General features: G+C 42.0%; 1 protein-coding gene across 29 annotated transcripts in view; it reads left to right on the top strand.

Moving 5' to 3' along the window:
- LOC134644677 (protocadherin alpha-C2-like) overlaps positions 1-16852 on the top strand; it is a 199885-nt gene that overhangs the window by 128151 nt on the left and 54882 nt on the right. Inside the window, exon 1 of one of the 29 annotated variants that reach the window (XM_063497792.1) lies at positions 3971-6484. The exons of 25 other annotated variants lie outside the window; for them this stretch is intronic. In XM_063497792.1, the coding sequence (XP_063353862.1) occupies positions 4106-6484 (2379 nt within the window). In that variant the 5' untranslated portion in view covers positions 3971-4105. Of the gene's footprint in view, positions 1-3970; positions 6485-7624; positions 10245-10693; positions 13334-14140; positions 16665-16852 lie in introns of those variants that run through there. 3 more of the 29 variants (XM_063497743.1, XM_063497766.1, XM_063497800.1) reach the window with 3 other exon arrangements.

Below are 16852 nucleotides of genomic sequence, written 5' to 3'. Positions count from 1 at the left end.
TTCCATTTAACAAAACCTTTTTCCTGGATTAAAGCTGTGGCTAGAAATTAAAAAGGTTGAAAGCATAACAAAAAAAAAATTCACATTTTCAACTATGTCTATTTGTTGACTTATGAAGCCTGTTTATGTTATCATTTGTAATTTGTTTAGAAATAACCAAGGCTCGGTTCTGAAAGTCTTTTAACAGCGTGTCCCTTCGTATAAGGTCAAATAAATAAGGTCTAATGACTGCCTGCATCAACATAATGATACTGTCTCCATGGTTCTGAAATATGTGGCGATTACATTATACTGTACTATTAGGATCTCACGATATAAAGGAAGAAGGTGTGAGTGACTCGATTAAGAACAAGTCTTATTATTTATAACACAACAGCAGGATTTGATTGCATTCATTCCTTAACTGTAGTTACTTAAAATGACCATGGGGAGACAGTCTAGACCGTAATACCGCCGGCTGATCGCTGATGGTTGAAGGCCCCTCCCACAATAGAAGGATAATTTTGTCTGTGCTTTGTTAGAATGAGAGGCAGGACGAAGTGGGGAGGCTTGAGAAAAATGCACTGGCATTTACTTTAGTCTCACAAAATACATTTCGCCGCCAAAAAGCGAAAAACAGATCGACATAAGGATCTATGTTGTATGGAATTATGCATCTGCCGAGAAGAAAGGCGTCCTTCGGGATATATCTAATGCTTGTTGTCTTGGAGTATAACTGGGGAGTGGTATCCACTCAGCTCTCATATTCCGTGTCTGAGGAGGTGAACCTGGGGACTTCCGTTGGAAATCTCGCCAAGGATCTGAACCTAAATGTACAGGATCTGGAGTCACGTATGTTTCAGATTGTTACTGGATCAAAAAGGAAGCATTTCGATGTAAATTTGAAGACAGGTTTTCTCTACGTGAGTGAGAGAATAGACAGGGAAGAGCTCTGCGCTAAAGCTACAAAATGCACAATAAACGTGGAGGCTGTGATAAACAATCCGCTGAAACTTTACCGTATTGAAGTCAATATTCTTGACGTAAACGATAACCCCCCGTCTTTCAGTGCCAAATCTCAAACTATAGACATTGCAGAGAGCGTGTTGCCGGGAGCTACGTTCCCCGTGCTGTCGGCTTACGACGCCGATGTGGGGAAAAATGGTGTTAACACTTACAAGCTGAACCAGAATGAACATTTTTCTTTAGCGGTGCACAAAGGGGACAGTGTTTCAGCAGAGATAGTTCTTCAGAGAGCGTTAGACCGAGAAAAGCAGGCTGTAATTAAACTCACACTGACGGCTATAGATGGAGGGACACCTATTAAATCAGGCACGTCAGAGATCATAATTAATGTGTTGGATATAAATGATAATATCCCAACTTTTAAAAAATCACTGTATAAAACAAGTATAAAAGAAAATGCACCATCAGGCACTACAGTAGTAACAGTGACTGCAACTGATGCTGACGAGGGTGCAAACAAAGACATCGTATATTTACTTAATTCGAAAGATCAGGATCGTGTATTAGAAATCTTTGAAATTGATTTCCAAACAGGAATAATAACAGTTAAAGGAACTATTGACTTTGAAGCAAACCCTGCTTTTGAAATCCGTGTGCAGGCTACGGACAAAGGCCAACCTCCGCTAACAGCACAATGTAAAGTACTCGTAGAGGTGGTGGATCTAAATGACAATGCCCCCGACATCACCGTGACGTCACTGCTCAGTACAGTTAAGGAGGACGCTGAAAGTGGCACTGCTATTGCACTTGTTTCGGTTCTCGACGAAGACGGGGGCAAAAACGGTGAAGTCAAATGCGAGATATTGAATTCGGTCCCCTTTAAATTGGAGACAAATTATAAAAATTATTATTCTTTAGTCATTGGTGGCGTTCTAGACAGGGAACTTATGTCGCACTACAATATCACTATTAAAGCTACTGATGAAGGCAGCCCCCCTCTCTCTAGCACCAGTGTAGTTACTATTCAGGTTTCTGATGTAAATGATAACGCACCTTTGTTTGGAGATACCGTAATTAATATATATGTGGCAGAAAACAGTCCTGTCGGGACTGTTTTAAAAACAGTATGTGCAACTGACGCTGACGCTGGCGAAAACGGGCAGGTGAGATATTCATTAGTCAGTGATAACGCAGGGCCGCTCTCTACAATGATCAGCATTAACTCAGAAACTGGAGGCATAGTCACTCTACAACCTTTTAACTACGAGGAGTTGAAAATGTTTCAATTTAAAGTTCAGGCCACAGACTCTGGTGTTCCTCCGCTCAGCAGCAACGTGACTGTTAAGGTCTTAATTCTGGATGCAAATGATAATAATCCAACAATTCTCGCTCCTTACTCTCAGCACGGCTCCGTTAACAGTGAGAGCATCCCCTATTCTGCTGAAGCGGGATACTTTGTGGCAAAGATCAGGGCTGTAGACGCGGACTCTGGATACAATGCGCTGCTCTCTTATCACCTGTCTGAGCCCAAAGGAAACAACCTGTTCAGGATCGGAACCAGCACCGGGGAGATCAGGACTAAGAGGAGAATGAGTGACAATGACCTCAAAACTCACCCCTTGGTGGTCTTGGTCTCTGATAACGGAGAACCCTCCCTGTCAGCTACTGTGTCGATTGATGTGGTGGTGGTTGAAAGCACAGCTGAAATCCAGACTCAGTTCAGACATGTGCCTGTAAAGGAGGACAGCTTCTCAGATTTGAACCTGTATCTGCTGATCGCCATTGTGTCGGTGTCCGTCATCTTTCTGCTCAGCCTCATCACTTTAATAGCAGTCAGATGCCACAGGAATGACGGCACTTTCAGCAGGTACAGCGCCCCCATGATCACCACCCACCCTGACGGGAGCTGGTCTTACTCTAAAGCTACTCAGCAGTATGACGTGTGTTTCAGCTCAGACACGCTCAAGAGTGACGTAGTGGTTTTCCCCGCCCCGTTTCCACCTGTAGATGCAGAACTAATCAGTATTAACGGTGGAGACACTTTTACCAGGACTCAGACTTTACCTAACAAAGAGAAGGTAAGGCCAATGGCTAATTTACGTTTTAGTATTATTATTATTATTATTCCCCTCCAATTATTATGATAATTAACAGTGAAATAAAACTTTACAGACTGTACTACAAAATATTCTCTTTGTAGTAGGCTGGTTTAAGTTACAATAAAACGTCGCTGTGGCTGTAGTTTAGACTTTTGCGATGTCCTTTCTTTTGACTGCATATTTTGCTGTCGCTGTCTATGGTACTAAAAAAGTTTACAAAACTTGCCCCATGACATATCCGTAGCTGTAGGGAGTTATTGTCTTTTTCTTGACAACAAATCCAGGTAACAGTGTCTGTTTTGTTTTGGGGGTTTTTTTTGGGGGGGGGGGGGGGGGGGGGTATTTTTTGTTTTGTTTTGTTTTAATTTTGGCAGTTTTTAAGTTTACTTACTATAAGTCTGTAAGCCTAATTGCAAACGACTAAGTGTAAAGAAAAACTGGATTTCTTGCTTTGTCATTTCAGATGAATACAATTAATAATTTGAGATTTGAAACCTGATTATCTGTCTTACTTTGAAAATGGAGTGCAAACTTTAGCACCTGCAATACTGCTTGGTGATTTGAAATGTAAAACTTGCGGTGTTTCACCTGAATGAGAATACTGACCTTACTGAATATATATTGTTTGGATGATTCAACAAAGAAATGCGACAATAAATACTACAATGCCAGTGTCGGTGATGGCGTAACTTCAAATACAGCGTTATTTTATTAACGTACGTATAAAAATCTTTTAAATAACTCACAGTATTTTGGAATTATGTGATTGTGGGCGTGTCTGAGTGAACAGGAATAATTTAGTCCTTACCAATGTGTGTAGTTTCTTCATATTACCACGTAGCGACGCTGTAGACCGTGGCACAGAAAGGTGGACGCTCCTCCCAGTGTAAAAGCGGAATAGCTGTGGTTTTCATCACAAAGGGACGAGGGAAGGGAAGGAGCGGCATAATGGAGCATTTCTCTTTAAAAATATCACAATCGCCTTGATTTTTGTAACATCCTATCATCTACCACTGGGAACGGATTTGTGGATACATTATTTGCTGTATTCCGGCGGAAGTATGCATTTAACGACGAGAAGAAGCGCTATTGTCACATTTCTTTTGATTATGCTCTTGGCTTATTATTGGGAAGCGGCGGCTGCACAGCTCTCCTATTCCGTCTCAGAGGAGGTGAATCCGGGGACTAATGTCGGAAATATTGCAAAGGATCTAAACCTTAACGTGCAGGAGTTGGTCTCCCGTTCGTTTCAGATTGTTGCATCTAAAAAGAAATACTTTGAGATAAATCTAAAGACCGGATTTCTGTATGTCAGTGAGAGGATAGATCGAGAGGAGGTTTGTACAGATGAGCCCAAATGCACGGTTACCGTAGAGGCTGTGATAAACAATCCGTTAAAGCTTTACCGCGTGGAGATAGAAATTAGAGATGTGAACGACCACTCTCCATCCTTTAACACGAAATCTCAAATACTGGAAATTGCAGAGAACACACTGCCTGGGTTTAGATTTGCGCTATCGGAGGCAAGCGACGCTGACGTGGGTAAAAACAGTGTTAGTGTATATAAGCTGAGTACTAATGAATATTTCAGTCTTGCCACACATAAAAGAGGAAAGAGCATATCTCCGGAGTTAGTGCTGCAGAAAGCCCTGGATCGTGAGAAACAAGCAAGTATACAACTTTTGTTAACTGCAATAGACGGAGGGTCTCCACCAAACACGGGGACATCAGAAATTGAAGTAAGTGTGTTAGACAGTAATGATAACGCACCAGTGTTCAGTAGTAGTCTTTACAAAATTAAAACACTCGAAAATAGCCCGATTGGCACTACGATCTTCACCTTAAATGCGACTGACGCTGATGAAGGAACAAATGGTGAAATAGTGTACTCCTTACGAAGTAAGGATCAGGATCATATTTTGGATATTTTCGAAATTGACCCTGAGACAGGGGTTATTTCAGTCAAAGCCAAAATCGACTATGAAGAAAGAAAAGCTTTCGAGATCCGAGCAGAGGCTAGAGACAAAGGCCAGCCTCCCATGGCAGCCCATAGTAAGGTGCTGGTTGAAGTAATAGACTTAAATGACAACGCTCCTGAAATCAAAGTGACGTCACTTCTAAATGCAGTGAATGAGGACGCTGAAATAGGCACTGCTATTGCACTTGTTTCAGTTCTAGATACAGATAGTGGTAAAAACGGTGAAGTTGAATGTGTAATCTTAAATAAAGTTCCGTTCAAACTGGAGACAAATTACAAAAATTATTACTCTTTAGTTGTTGACGGACATCTAGACAGAGAGGAGACCCCTCAGTACAATGTCACAATTTCAGCTACGGATGAAGGGAGCCCACCACTTTCTAACACTAGTGTTATCACTGTTTACCTTTCTGATATTAATGACAACGCGCCACATTTTTCACAGTCTTTAATAAATGTTTTTGTGAAAGAAAACAGCAAGGTAGGAACAGTTATAAAAAGGGTGACTGCAGTCGATATTGACATTAGCAACAATGGTCAGGTGAGCTATTCACTATTAGATAGTAATAGTAAATCACTTCCTCTCCCCACAATGGTAAACATCAACTCAGAAACTGGAGACATAATCAGCCTGCAGTCTTTTAACTATGAGGAGCTGAAAATGTTTCAATTTAAAGTTCAGGCCACAGACTCTGGTGTTCCTCCGCTCAGCAGCAATGTCACTGTCAACATTTTAATTCTGGATGAAAATGACAATAATCCAACAATTCTCGCTCCTTACTCTGAGCACGGCTCCATTAACAGTGAGAGCATCCCCTATTCTGCTGAAGCGGGATACTTTGTGGCAAAGATCAGGGCTGTAGACGCAGACTCTGGATACAATGCGCTGCTTTCTTATTACCTGTCTGAGCCCAAAGGAAACAACCTGTTCAGGATCGGAACCAGCACCGGGGAGATCAGGACTAGGAGGAGAATGAGTGACAATGACCTCAAAACCCACCCCTTGGTGGTCTTGGTCTCTGATAATGGAGAACCCTCCCTGTCAGCTACTGTGTCGATTGATGTGGTGGTGGTTGAAAGCACAGCTGAAATCCAGACTCAGTTCAGACATGTGCCTTTAAAGGAGGACAGCTTCTCGGATTTGAACCTGTATCTGCTGATCGCCATTGTGTCGGTGTCCGTCATCTTTCTGCTCAGCCTCATCACTTTAATAGCAGTGAGATGCCATAGGACAGACGGCACTTTCAGCAGGTACAGCGCCCCCATGATCACCACCCACCCTGACGGGAGCTGGTCTTATTCTAAAGCTACTCAGCAGTATGATGTGTGTTTCAGCTCAGACACACTCAAGAGTGACGTAGTGGTTTTCCCAGGCCCTTTTCCACCTGTAGATGCAGAACTGATCAGTATTAACGGAGGAGACACTTTTACCAGGACTCAGACTTTACCTAACAAAGAGAAGGTAAGGAAATGCTGCTCTGAATAAGTGAGATTTTTGTACATCATTGAATGTCGGATAATGAATTAATAGATGTGTTAAATATGTGTTAAATATACGGTGGCCCTGAGAGGCCAAACGGACTGCAACTTAAGAAAACACCAGCAAAAAGAAAAACACTGCAAAAGCACACAAACACAACGGAAATAGGAAAAATGACAACGGAAATAGGAAAAGACAGATTTCCAAAAGCACAAGGGAAGTGTTTCTGGGGAGACAAGAACCCGACGGTCCAGTTGGAGGAACCCAAAACAAGCTAGGTGTGTTTTATCATTATTCCTATAGTACTGATGACAGATTTTTAGGCTAATAGTTAGGCTAACACACTTACCTCTTATCTTTTCTTTCCTCACAAAACCGATAGATCCTCCACTTCTTTTAAGTGTCTCCCAGCGCAATTCTTAGTATATTTTGGTTCCTGCAACTGGTCCGTCGGGTTATTGTCTCCCCAGAAACACTTCCCTTGTGCTTTTGGAAATCTGTTTTTTCCTATTTGTGTTTTCTTTTTTCCTATTTCTGTTGTCGTTTTTCCTATTTCTGTTTTGGGTTTTTTTTTCCTATTTCCGTTGCCGTTTTTCCTGTTTTCTTAAGTTGCAGTCCGTTTGGCCTCTCAGGGCCACCGTATAAATATCAAAAACGTGTCAGAGTAAGTCGGTAAATTGTTCTTAAGAACGTTTACAACTTTTAAAGGGCATCCTAAGATTTTTATTGGCTTACGACCACATAGAGATTAGTGGCATATGGTTTAATAGCTGTATTTTGGTAAATTGGGTACTAATTATGTTTAGCAGTTGAACCGCATGCATTGAAAGTGCACTGAACCGCTGTCCATGGTGCTGGCAGCAGCTTTCTTCTGTTTTGTGTCGTTATAGTCTGGTGCTGTCCGTTGTGCTGAATATTGGGCGGTGTACAAAAATAAAGATGAATAATAATTTTAAAAAAAGATCATTAATAATGCAAACGAATTTATTAAACTGTATATGTCATCCAAAAAAAACGTAACTTGTGGATTATTCTGCATGGATTTTAATTCGGTTATACCTTATATTAAAAAAAAACATCTTATATTTCGGGCCATGTAACCGAATACAGAAATGTCACAAGATGCCGCTAGAGACCATGCAAAAAATATAGTCGTTGGCGTTTAGAAACTCCTCCTCATTTAATGACGAAAAGATGAAACGTCACCATCTGGCATTGCTTTGTGAAAGAAGCGCACAGACGATCAAGGCCCTAATGAGTGAGGATCCTTGGCGAGAGTGGATACATGAAGGGATATTTTTCATATTTGGCGTTTCTTTCCAGGAAGTATAAATCAGGATTTCATACTTTTGTACAAACAGCGATGGCTGCTCGAAGACAATGGGATAATATTTGGAGTCTGTTGTTCAGCCTTCTTTGTCTCTGTGAATGGTCCGTGGCTCAGATATCCTATTCCATTTTTGAGGAGGTGGACAAAGGCTCTGCGGTGGGAAATCTAGCGAAGGATTTAAATCTTAGTGTGCAGCAGCTTCAGTCAGCGGGTCTTCAGATTACATCTGGGTATAAAAACCCGTATTTTGATATCAATCTTGAATCTGGAGTACTTTTCGTTAGCGAGAGAATAGATCGGGAGGAGCTATGTCCTAATACGGTAAAGTGCTCTTTAAATATCGAGGCCATATTGAGTAACCCTCGCAGTCTTCATCGAATTGAAGTTGTAATCAATGATATTAATGACAATGCCCCGTCTTTTCAAGAAGATATATCTACAATTGATATGTATGAGTCCTCATATGTCGGAGAAAGGCATCCATTGCCGATAGCGCATGACGCAGATGTTGGCGCTAACTCAGTGAAGACTTATAAATTGAACGCGAATGATTATTTCTCTTTAGATATACAGAGTACTGGCGACCAGAGTGTGTCTGCTGAGTTGGTGCTGCAGAAAGCCTTAGATCGAGAAAAACAAGCTGTTATTGAGCTCACTCTGACTGCGATAGACGGAGGAAAATCTCCCAAAACGGGGACTTTGCAAATACAAGTTAATGTTCTGGATGTGAACGATAATTCACCCGTGTTCAGTAAATCTCTCTACAAAGTCCAAGTAATTGAAAATGCAAATATTGGCACACCGTTACTAACACTCACTGCGAGTGACTTAGATGATGGTATTAATGGTCAGGTTGTGTACACATTTACAGAAAGAGGACGTTTAAACCCTGATGACAAATTTTCCCTGAATAATATTACTGGGGAAATTACTGTGCGAGGAAATATTGATTATGAGGAAAACCAGGCATTTGAGATCCGCGTTCAAGCCCGAGACAGAGGAACTCCTCCTCGCAGTGCACATGGCAAAGTTTTAGTTGAAGTCATTGACGTTAATGACAATGCTCCAGAAATCTCAGTGTCTTCAATCATGAGTTCAGTGAAAGAGGACGCTGAAATAGGCACAGCTGTTGCTATGGTGACTATCACTGATCAAGACGGGGGTAAAAATGGCCTCACAAACTGTAAGATAACAGGTTCTGTGCCATTTAAATTAAAATCCAACTATAAAAACTATTATTCTTTGCTAGTGGACGGGCTTCTTGACAGAGAGACTGGTTCCCGATATGATATATATATTGTAGCTACAGATGAAGGGACGCCCTCTCTGTCCAGCACAACTGTTATCACTATTCACGTTTCTGATGTAAATGACAACCCTCCTAAATTCCCGAACTCTCCAATTACTCTGTATGTGAAAGAGAATAGTCCGATTGGAACTACTATTCACAAACTGACAACGACAGATCTGGATTTAAATGAAAACGCAAAATCAATGTATCATTTAATTAGCAGCTCTTCCAAGACCACGCAAATGGTTTCAATGGTAACTGTTAATTCAGAGACAGGAGATATAGTCAGCCTGCAGTCGTTTAACTACGAGGAGTTAAAAACTTTCCACTTTAAAGTTCAGGCCACAGACTCTGGTGTTCCTCCGCTTAGCAGCAACGTCACTGTCAACATTTTAATCCTGGATGAAAATGATAATAATCCAACAATTCTCGCCCCTTACTCTGAGCATGGCTCCGTTAACAGTGAGAGCATCCCCTATTCTGCTGAAGCGGGATACTTTGTGGCAAAGATCAGGGCTGTAGACGCAGACTCTGGATACAATGCGCTGCTCTCTTATCACCTGTCTGAGCCCAAAGGAAACAACCTGTTCAGGATCGGAACCAGCACCGGGGAGATCAGGACTAAGAGGAGAATGAGTGACAATGACCTCAAAACTCACCCCTTGGTGGTCTTGGTCTCTGATAACGGAGAACCCTCCCTGTCAGCTACTGTGTCGATTGATGTGGTGGTGGTTGAAAGCACGGCTGAAATCCAGACTCAGCTCAGACATGTGCCTGTAAAGGAGGACAGCTTCTCGGATTTGAACCTGTATCTGCTGATCGCCATTGTGTCGGTGTCCGTCATCTTTCTGCTCAGCCTCATCACTTTAATAGCAGTCAGATGCCATAGGACAGACGGTACTTTCAGCAGGTACAGCGCCCCCATGATCACCACCCACCCTGACGGGAGCTGGTCTTACTCTAAAGCTACTCAGCAGTATGACGTGTGTTTCAGCTCAGACACGCTCAAGAGTGACGTGGTGGTCTTCCCCGCCCCGTTTCCGCCTGTAGATGCAGAACTGATCAGTATTAACGGAGGTGACACTTTTACCAAGACTCAGACTTTACCTAACAAAGAGAAGGTAAGGGTAAACTTTCTTTTGTGAAGCTTTTAGGTCAACCGTAGCATAAAGAAATTTGCACCTGTACTTCACGGAGACACTTACAAGGACCCAGGCTGAACCTGTTAAAGCGGTATTTAACATTTCCAGTTGTGTTATTTCATTACAGAAATTAACTAGTATATTAAGTACAGTTTGGAGAACATTTTATATTTTCTGTTTTATTTTCGTTTTATACATAAACAGTGTGGATTCGGTGGTGTGTATATGTGTTTTTTCTTCTGTTCATTATCAGACGAAATCAATCAACTTATGAATTTAATTTACATATAGTATTAAATTAATTTAGTAACATTTCAGATGCATTTTACCAACAGTAAAAACGAAGGTGAAATACTAAGAATCGCTTTCAAACATCCGTTGACTATTTATGAAAGAGATATTGTGACAGTTGTGGCAGATGTCCACGTGGTGGCACCGCAGACTGTGACACTGAGATTTCTGTGTTGTAGTGTCGTGCTCCTCCCAGTAGTACAAGAGGATGTGGCTCTCCGGGCTTTTTGACAAAAACGGCAAAGACGGTGCGAAAGGACCGAGGGTGTATATATTATTTTGTACATGTACGTGTACACTATAATTTAGCGCATATCTGAAAGTGTATTTTTAGTAACTATAGAAATTGTGAAAAGGTGACCTTGTTGGGATCTGCGTTTCAATTACGTTGTGGATTTATGCATGTACCAATGAGGATGTCTATTGTTTCATATCTGGTGCTTGTGCTGCTGGAGTGTTGTTGGGAAGCGCAATCTGTGCAGCTCTCCTATTCCGTGTTTGAGGAAGTGGATGTGGGGACTTCTGTGGGAAATATCGCTAAGGATTTAAATCTCAGCCTTCAGGAATTGGAATCTCGCATGTTTCAGATTATCAGCGGCTCTAAAAGAAAATATTTCGAGGTAAATCTAAAAACCGGTGCTCTCTATGTTAATGAGAGAGTAGACAGAGAGGAGCTCTGTGCGAAGACCCTAAAATGCACAGTCAATGTAGAAGCTGTGATAAACAATCCTTTAAAGCTCTATCGCGTAGAAATAAATATTCTAGATGTCAACGACAACGACCCGTTATTCACGGAAAGGTCTCAGATTATAGACATAGCAGAGAATACTCTGCCTGGGATGAAATTCGCTTTGTCTGAGCCTATTGATGCAGATGTGGGGAAGAATATGGTTAACGCTTTTAAGCTGACGCCGAATGAATATTTTTCTCTCGCTACAATCAAAGGCGGAGAAAGCGTCTATGCCGAACTAGTCTTACAGAAAACGCTGGACAGAGAGAAGCAGCCTGTGATAAATCTCACAGTGATTGCTGTAGATGGAGGGACTCCATCCAGATCTGGCACGTCACTAGTTATTATACATGTTTTAGATATAAACGATAACCCACCAGTGTTTAGTACCCCCTTGTACAAAACTCGTTTATTCGAGAATACACCAATCGGGACAAATGTGATTACGCTAAATGCAACAGACGCAGATCAGGGAACAAACGGTGAGATAATGTATTCTTTGAGAAGTAAAGGGCAGGATCGTATATTAGAGATTTTTCACATTGATCCTGTAATGGGGGTGATCACAGTCAAAGCTAATGTTGATTATGAGGAATATACAGCGTTTGAGATCCGCGCAGAAGCTAACGATAAGGCCCAGCCACCGATGTCTGCTCACTGTAAGGTGCTGGTTGAAGTAATAGACGTAAATGACAACGCTCCGGCGATAACAGTGACATCACTCCTCAGCAGCGTAAAGGAGGACGCAGGTGTAGGTACTGCGATAGCACTTGTATCCGTACTCGACCGCGATGGAGGTAAGAATGGTGAAATTAAATGTAAAGTAAAAAATGATGTTCCCTTTAAACTAGAAACCAACTACAAAAACTATTATTCTTTAGTCGTTGATGGGGTCATTGACAGAGAAATTACCTCCCAATACAACGTTACAGTTTCAGCGACCGATGAAGGGAGGCCGCCCTTAGTGAACACAACTGTGATTACTATTCGCGTTTCTGATATAAACGACAATTCGCCTAATTTCTCAGAATCGGCTGTTAATGTCTACGTCAAAGAAAACAGTAAAGTTGGGGAGATTATTAAAAGGGTAACTGCACATGATGCGGACACTGAAAGGAATAGTCAGGTGAGATATTCATTTTTAGAGAGTAACAGTAAATCAGTGCCGGTGTCTACAATGGTAAACATTAACGCAGAGACTGGAGACATAATCAGTCTGCAGTCTTTTAACTATGAGGAGTTAAAAAGTTTTCAGTTTAAAGTTCAGGCCACAGACTCTGGTGTTCCTCCGCTCAGCAGCAACGTCACTGTAAACGTTTTAATCCTGGATGAAAATGACAACAGTCCCACGATTTTGGCACCATATTCTGAGCATGGCTCCGTTAACAGTGAGAGCATCCCCTATTCTGCTGAAGCGGGATACTTTGTGGCAAAGATCAGGGCTGTAGACGCAGACTCTGGATACAATGCGCTGCTCTCTTATCACCTGTCTGAGCCCAAAGGAAACAACCTGTTCAGGATCGGAACCAGCACCGGGGAGATCAGGACTAGGAGGAGAATGAGTGACAATGACCTCAAAACTCACCCCTTGGTGGTCTTGGTCTCTGATAACGGAGAACCTTCCCTGTCAGCTACTGTGTCTATTGATGTGGTGGTGGTTGAAAGCACAGCTGAAATCCAGACTCAGTTCAGACATGTGCCTGTAAAGGAGGACAGCTTCTCGGATTTGAACCTGTATCTGCTGATCGCCATTGTGTCGGTGTCCGTCATCTTTCTGCTCAGCCTCATCACTTTAATAGCAGTCAGATGCCACAGGAATGACGGCACTTTCAGCAGATACAGCGCCCCCATGATCACCACCCACCCTGACGGGAGCTGGTCTTATTCTAAAGCTACTCAGCAGTATGACGTGTGTTTCAGCTCAGACACGCTCAAGAGTGACGTAGTGGTCTTCCCCGCACCGTTTCCACCTGTAGATGCGGAACTGATCAGTATTAACGGGGGAGACACTTTTACCAGGACTCAGACTTTACCTAACAAAGAAAAGGTAAGATGCTTTCAACCACTAATTCCAGTTCAAGGGATACCACCCCTGTCTGTATTTTGATACCCGCACATAGCATAATACTGTAATGTCAGTGTACATGGTTTAATGCAAAATTCGTACATTCATACAGAAAAGTAGATTACATACGTTTTTTATTAGGGTAATGCTGCAAATATGACTTCCCTCACTGAAGTATTTTCTTAATCAATCGACTATATGAAAGTGCTGGTCTAATACAGTAAATAACTAGTAATTATATGGTCTGAAGCTGCATAATGGGAAAGGCGCTCTCCGCGGTGCTGATTTCTCTTTGTCTGCGAGCCTTTCGTGTTTAGCTTCATGTCCTGAAATAGCTTATTTGTAAGTCTCAACACCATAAGCTTGTATAAATAAAATTTTGAAGTTACATGCCCATAAATGATCAGCTGGTCCATAATTTATACCATATAATTTACAGTACCTAATATGTTCACCTGGAAAGGCAAAATCGTTGGTTGTATAACTTGTAATGTTTTAACTGAATGTGAAGATTTTCTCTTTTCTACTTAACAAAACTCTTCTCTGATTGCGTAGTTCCAATTTACCTGGCTTCTTTTAGTGTGCACGACGTTTTCTGCAACAAAGAAAGTTAATATCTTATGACATCTGATATTCGTGATCCATTTCTGGTGTGTTTGGGAATACAAACAATCTCTAAATATTAAACTGTTGTCGATAAAAGGAACACTAGATGTCGCCCTAGACCACAAACTCACTGATGTAAATTATGAGTTAAAGCTCCACCTTCACTGTTGGTGAAACAAGAGACAGCCTCTGCGTTTCTGTCCGGGTTAGTAAATCGCCTCGTCTTGAACGATGGTATCTACGTGTAGAGAGCTTGGTAGTCTTTCGGATATTTGTCTGCATTAGTGAATGAAATGCGTTTATTTCCCTGGAATAATATCTATAAAACAGAATGAGTCTCCGACAACACAGAGAGGGGGGATGGATGTTGTTCGCCATTACTCTTTGTTTATCCGGCTACTGTGTAGCTCAGATTTCCTACTCCGTTTCTGAGGAGGTGGACAAAGGCACGGTAGTGGGGAATATCGCGAAGGATTTGAACATTAATACACAACAACTGGAGGAACGAGGATTTCGGATTGTATCGGGATACAGTAAGGCATATTTTGAGGCTAATTTACGGACAGGAGCTTTGTTCGTTGGCGAAAGAATAGACCGAGAAGAGCTTTGTCCTAATTTACCAAAGTGTTCTTTAAATATAGAGGGACTGTTAAACCACCCCATGAATATTTATCGCATTGAAGTCAGCATTGTGGACGTCAACGATAACGCTCCGACATTCCTTGAACAAATCCATGTGTTTAATATCTCCGAATCGTCTTCAACGGGAGAGAGGTATCCGCTCCCGGCAGCTCAGGATGCAGACACTGGCAGCAATTCAGTGAAATCCTACAAATTAAGTCCAAACGAGCATTTCTCCATAGATGTCAGTAGCGGAGGAGACCATTTGTCTGCTGAGTTAGTGCTGCAAAAAGCTTTAGATCGAGAGAAACAATCCGTTATTGAATTAACATTGACAGCCGTTGATGGGGGAAAGCCTGTGAGATCTGGCACCATGCAGATTTTTGTGAATGTCATAGACGTTAACGATAACACGCCTTCATTTAGCAAGCCGCTTCATAAAGTAATCGTCAGTGAAAGTGTGCCTATAGGTACAACAATACTCAAATTAAATGCAACAGATTTGGACGAGGGTTCAAACTCAGACGTCAGGTATTCTTTAATGAAAAGAGGAAATGTAGATTCCCCTGAAAAGTTCATTGTTATTCCTGAGAGCGGTGAAATCATTGTGAAGGGTAATCTGGATTACGAGGAAAACACCGCATATGAATTACGAGTGCGCGCTACAGACCAAGGCGCTTCCCCTCGTAGCGGTTATTCTAAAGTGCTGTTAGAGATTGTTGATGTCAATGACAATGCACCACAGATTTCAGTAACTTCACTTATGAGCCCAGTAAAGGAAAATGCTGAAATTGGAACAGTAGTTGGACTTGTGACTGTAACGGATAAAGACGGGGGGCAAAATGGCCTCACCACTTGTAAATTGAAAGATTCCGTCCCATTTAAGTTAAAGTCAAATTACAAAAACTATTACTCACTGATAGTTAACGGTCAGCTTGACAGGGAGACTCTATCAAAATACAGTGTAACTATAATCGCTACCGATGAAGGCAGTCCGCCTCTTTCAAGCACTGCTGTAATCACTGTGCACATTTCTGATGTTAATGATAATGCACCGAGTTTTCCAGATGGCTATATGAATATTTACGTGAAAGAGAACAGTAAAGTGGGAGACATAATCACAAAAGTGACAGCATGTGACGCTGACACAAATGAAAATGCTAAATTAACTTATTCGTTAATGGAGAACTATCCGAAAGAATTTTCGATTTCAACTGTTTTAAACATAAACTCAGAGACTGGAGACATAATCAGTCTGCAGTCTTTTAATTACGAGGAGCTGAAAATGTTCCAGTTTAAAGTTCAGGCCACAGACTCTGGTGTTCCTCCGCTCAGCAGCAACGTCACTGTTAAAGTTTTAATCCTGGATGAAAATGACAACAGTCCCACGATTCTCGCGCCATATTCTGAGCACGGCTCCGTTAACAGTGAAAGCATCCCCTATTCTGCTGAAGCGGGATACTTTGTAGCAAAGATCAGGGCTGTAGACGCAGACTCTGGATACAATGCGCTGCTTTCTTATCACCTGTCTGAGCCCAAAGGAAACAACCTGTTCAGGATCGGAACCAGCAGCGGGGAGATCAGGACTAGGAGGAGAATGAGTGACAATGACCTCAAAACTCACCCCTTGGTGGTCTTGGTCTCTGATAACGGAGAACCCTCCCTGTCAGCTACTGTGTCGATTGATGTGGTGGTGGTTGAAAGCACGGCTGAAATCCAGACTCAGTTCAGACATGTGCCTGTAAAGGAGGACAGCTTCTCGGATTTGAACCTGTATCTGCTGATCGCCATTGTGTCGGTGTCCGTCATCTTTCTGCTCAGCCTCGTCACTTTAATAGCAGTCAGATGCCACAGGACAAACGGCACTTTCAGCAGGTATAGCGCCCCCATGATCACTACCCACCCTGACGGGAGTTGGTCTTACTCTAAAGCTACTCAGCAGTATGACGTGTGTTTCAGCTCAGACACACTCAAGAGTGACGTAGTGGTTTTCCCCGCCCCGTTTCCACCTGTAGACGCAGAACTGATCAGTATTAACGGAGGAGACACTTTTACCAGGACTCAGACTTTACCTAACAAAGACAAGGTATGTGCTTTTGAGTTTTTATTTGAGTGCTTTCTGTTTACAATTTAGATTTTATATTCACTGCATTTCAACAAGTCATCAGACTCTCAAATTAAAGCAACAAAAAGTAAGAATCCCCCGGTTGTCATAGCCGTTAATATCAGCGCTTATTGTAATATCAGCACTCACGATTAACCTTCTTATCTACC

Source organism: Pelmatolapia mariae, linkage group LG2, assembly GCF_036321145.2.
Source record: "Pelmatolapia mariae isolate MD_Pm_ZW linkage group LG2, Pm_UMD_F_2, whole genome shotgun sequence".
NCBI classification, from domain to species: domain Eukaryota; kingdom Metazoa; phylum Chordata; class Actinopteri; order Cichliformes; family Cichlidae; genus Pelmatolapia; species Pelmatolapia mariae.
Note: the sequence above shows the minus strand (reverse complement) of the source record. Positions and strands in the feature narration are given on the sequence as shown.